The sequence below is a fragment of the Penaeus chinensis genome, chromosome 19 (genome assembly GCF_019202785.1).
Source record: "Penaeus chinensis breed Huanghai No. 1 chromosome 19, ASM1920278v2, whole genome shotgun sequence".
In the NCBI taxonomy this organism is placed as follows: Eukaryota; Metazoa; Arthropoda; class Malacostraca; order Decapoda; family Penaeidae; genus Penaeus; species Penaeus chinensis.
This window is the reverse complement of record NC_061837.1, coordinates 5,357,568-5,360,067: the sequence shown is the minus strand read 5'-3', so window position 1 is coordinate 5,360,067 and position 2,500 is coordinate 5,357,568. Positions and strand designations below refer to the sequence as shown.

Genomic DNA, 2,500 nt, shown 5'->3' with positions numbered 1-2,500 from the left:
TAAAAAAGAAAATATTCATAAAAACATGCATATATTTCATATTTACCCTCCATCGACTTTTTGCGAAGTTCTTCTTCAGCTGCTCAGACACAGAGCTATGGATATTCTTGTCACTGGCTGCATTTCCAGAAATCCTATAACACAAAAGTTAGTATAATCAAGTAATAACCACGGAAACTGAAAGCTCAATCTACCCACATGAATTTGAAATTTCAGAGTTATAAAATAAAATGAACTCCTTTATTCTTCCATTATTAATAATTTAATCAGCAAACTCATCAGATTTTTTTTTTTATTTATATTTCCATACTTAGTTTAGTTACAGTTTCAACCTAGTTTCAACAGTTATTCATATAAGCACAAGATGATAACATATCTCTTCCTTCATAACAGATATATGGAAAGTAAATTGTAAAATACAAGCAAAAAAGTGCTACAACATATCATGCACATTTGAATCAGTGCTATCACAATACATTTAACTTTAAAATATTTACTTTTAAAAAATAATTCATCATCAAAACTACAAAAACAGTGAACAAGAACAATGAATCTTACTCCTCAATAACACTTTAAAACAATCTTACCATGGATGTCCTAGAGACTGCTTACAGGTGTACCTCTTTTCAACATCAACACACATTAACTGGCGGATGAAGTCCTTGGCAGAATCACTGATTTCATCCCAATAAGGAGAATCAAATTCAAATTCACCTTTAAAAAGATATATGAAATGCCATTAACATCAGAGAATTTCTCATTTTCTCCATCACAAGCAACTCAGTGATGATAATCATAACTGTACGTCTATTATCATTATGATACATTTACAAAAATCTTTAATATGATTATGCTCTATCTGGAATGTATTTCTAAAGACTTCCATTACAGTTTCTTGAAAATACAGTCTCATTATATTTCAAATATTCATAATTAACTTATAAGTTGTTACATTACTGTACAAAGATCCATTTTTCATGTTCTTATCATTTAGTAAATTACCTATTACGAACATAAATCATAAAAAAATCATAACTTTTAGACATTTTACTTCTATGGTATTTATTTTTTGAAGATTAAAATAATGGTAGTGAAGAATAACAATGATTTATTAAAAACAGAAATGAAATAAATCACTATTCTAGTAAAATCCAATATTATATTTTTTCCCTACTATCCTTTGCTTTATTTCTAAAAAAAACATGGATCTATGCCAGGACTGCCAACACCTTATCAAGAAAATGCTCACAACACTGTTTTTGTCTATACTGAAAACATCAGTCTAAAAAATTCCAGTTTTGAGAAGGCATTTCATTTTTAATGAGCACACAAAAACTTAATGAAACAAACGCTTACCCTTAAGAATCTGTGCAAAAAGATTTGCATCATTCTCGTCATAGAATGGAGGGTAACCACATAGAAGAATATATGCAATTACACCTATACTCCATACATCTACTGCTTTTCCATAAGGTTTCTGTGCCAACACTTCTGGAGCTGAAAAAACAAAAACAAATATACAACAATGCTAAATAACCTCATGAAGACCTGAGCATAAGCTTTTGGGAAAAAGACCTCTTACCCTTAACTGGTTTTAGTGGTTCTGGTTATTAGGAATACAAAAGCTTATAAGAAAAAAATAATATTACTGCTAAATACTGATGGCTTGAAATATCTGTGTCCTTGAAGATTTTTTTCAGCTGTGCACAGTGTCATTAAAGGGTGTTTGCACTGTTTGCATGTACACATGGCACTATGTCTACAAATTTATATTTATATGCATGTGCCTTTATGAGTTTGCAGCAAATTATGTGACTGCATGAACCACCCTTGACACTCAAAGTTATCTATCATATCTAGTAATCAAAAAATTAAAATACCAGGCCCTTACACAACAACATAATTAAATTTCTCATGGTCCAGATTTTGAACATACTCTACAATATATTAACACTCAGTACTCGTCTTTTTCACATTCTAATATTGGAATTTGGCTTACCAACATAACCAGGTGTGCCACATGCTGTTGCCATGATGCCAGAATCTTCCATCTTGCTGAGCCCAAAATCACTAATCATAATTTTGCTATCTTCATCTTGACTGTAGTAGAGTAAATTTTCAGGCTGAAATATCAAAACAGGGGTAAATATTTGAAAACATTTACCGTCTACCTGCTTTGAATAAATGGTTCATATCTCCCACAATCTACATCTTCCTCAATACACTGCTTTACATTTTAGCATTTTTAGCAACAAAAAAAAAGAAAAAATGGATATGATAATTATAGTTTATGACAGACACCAATGTAATTGATTCATGTAAAAAAATCATAATCTATAAGGAATATTACAATATAACAATATAACTGGCTTATAGTACTTAAATATATTTAATTCCTAACTGCATATACATCATAAAAAAATTACTCTAAATTTCCACATACCTTAAGATCTCGATGAACAACACCCTGGTCATGCATATAATCAACAGCCTCTAATAC

The 2,500-nt window shown here is 30.3% G+C and overlaps 1 protein-coding gene across 2 annotated transcripts in view; it reads right to left on the bottom strand.

Annotated features, from left to right (window-relative positions):
* Window positions 1–2,500, bottom strand: part of LOC125035097 (calcium/calmodulin-dependent protein kinase type 1) — a 143,864-nt gene that overhangs the window by 16,051 nt on the left and 125,313 nt on the right. For both annotated transcript variants that reach the window (XM_047627244.1, XM_047627245.1), the window contains exons 4-8: window positions 2,444–2,500; window positions 2,000–2,123; window positions 1,357–1,497; window positions 588–714; window positions 47–134 (exon numbers count right to left, since the gene is read on the bottom strand). The exon at window positions 2,444–2,500 is cut by the window's right edge and continues 82 nt beyond it. In XM_047627244.1, the coding sequence (XP_047483200.1) occupies window positions 47–134; window positions 588–714; window positions 1,357–1,497; window positions 2,000–2,123; window positions 2,444–2,500 (537 nt within the window). The remainder of the gene's footprint in view (window positions 1–46; window positions 135–587; window positions 715–1,356; window positions 1,498–1,999; window positions 2,124–2,443) is intronic.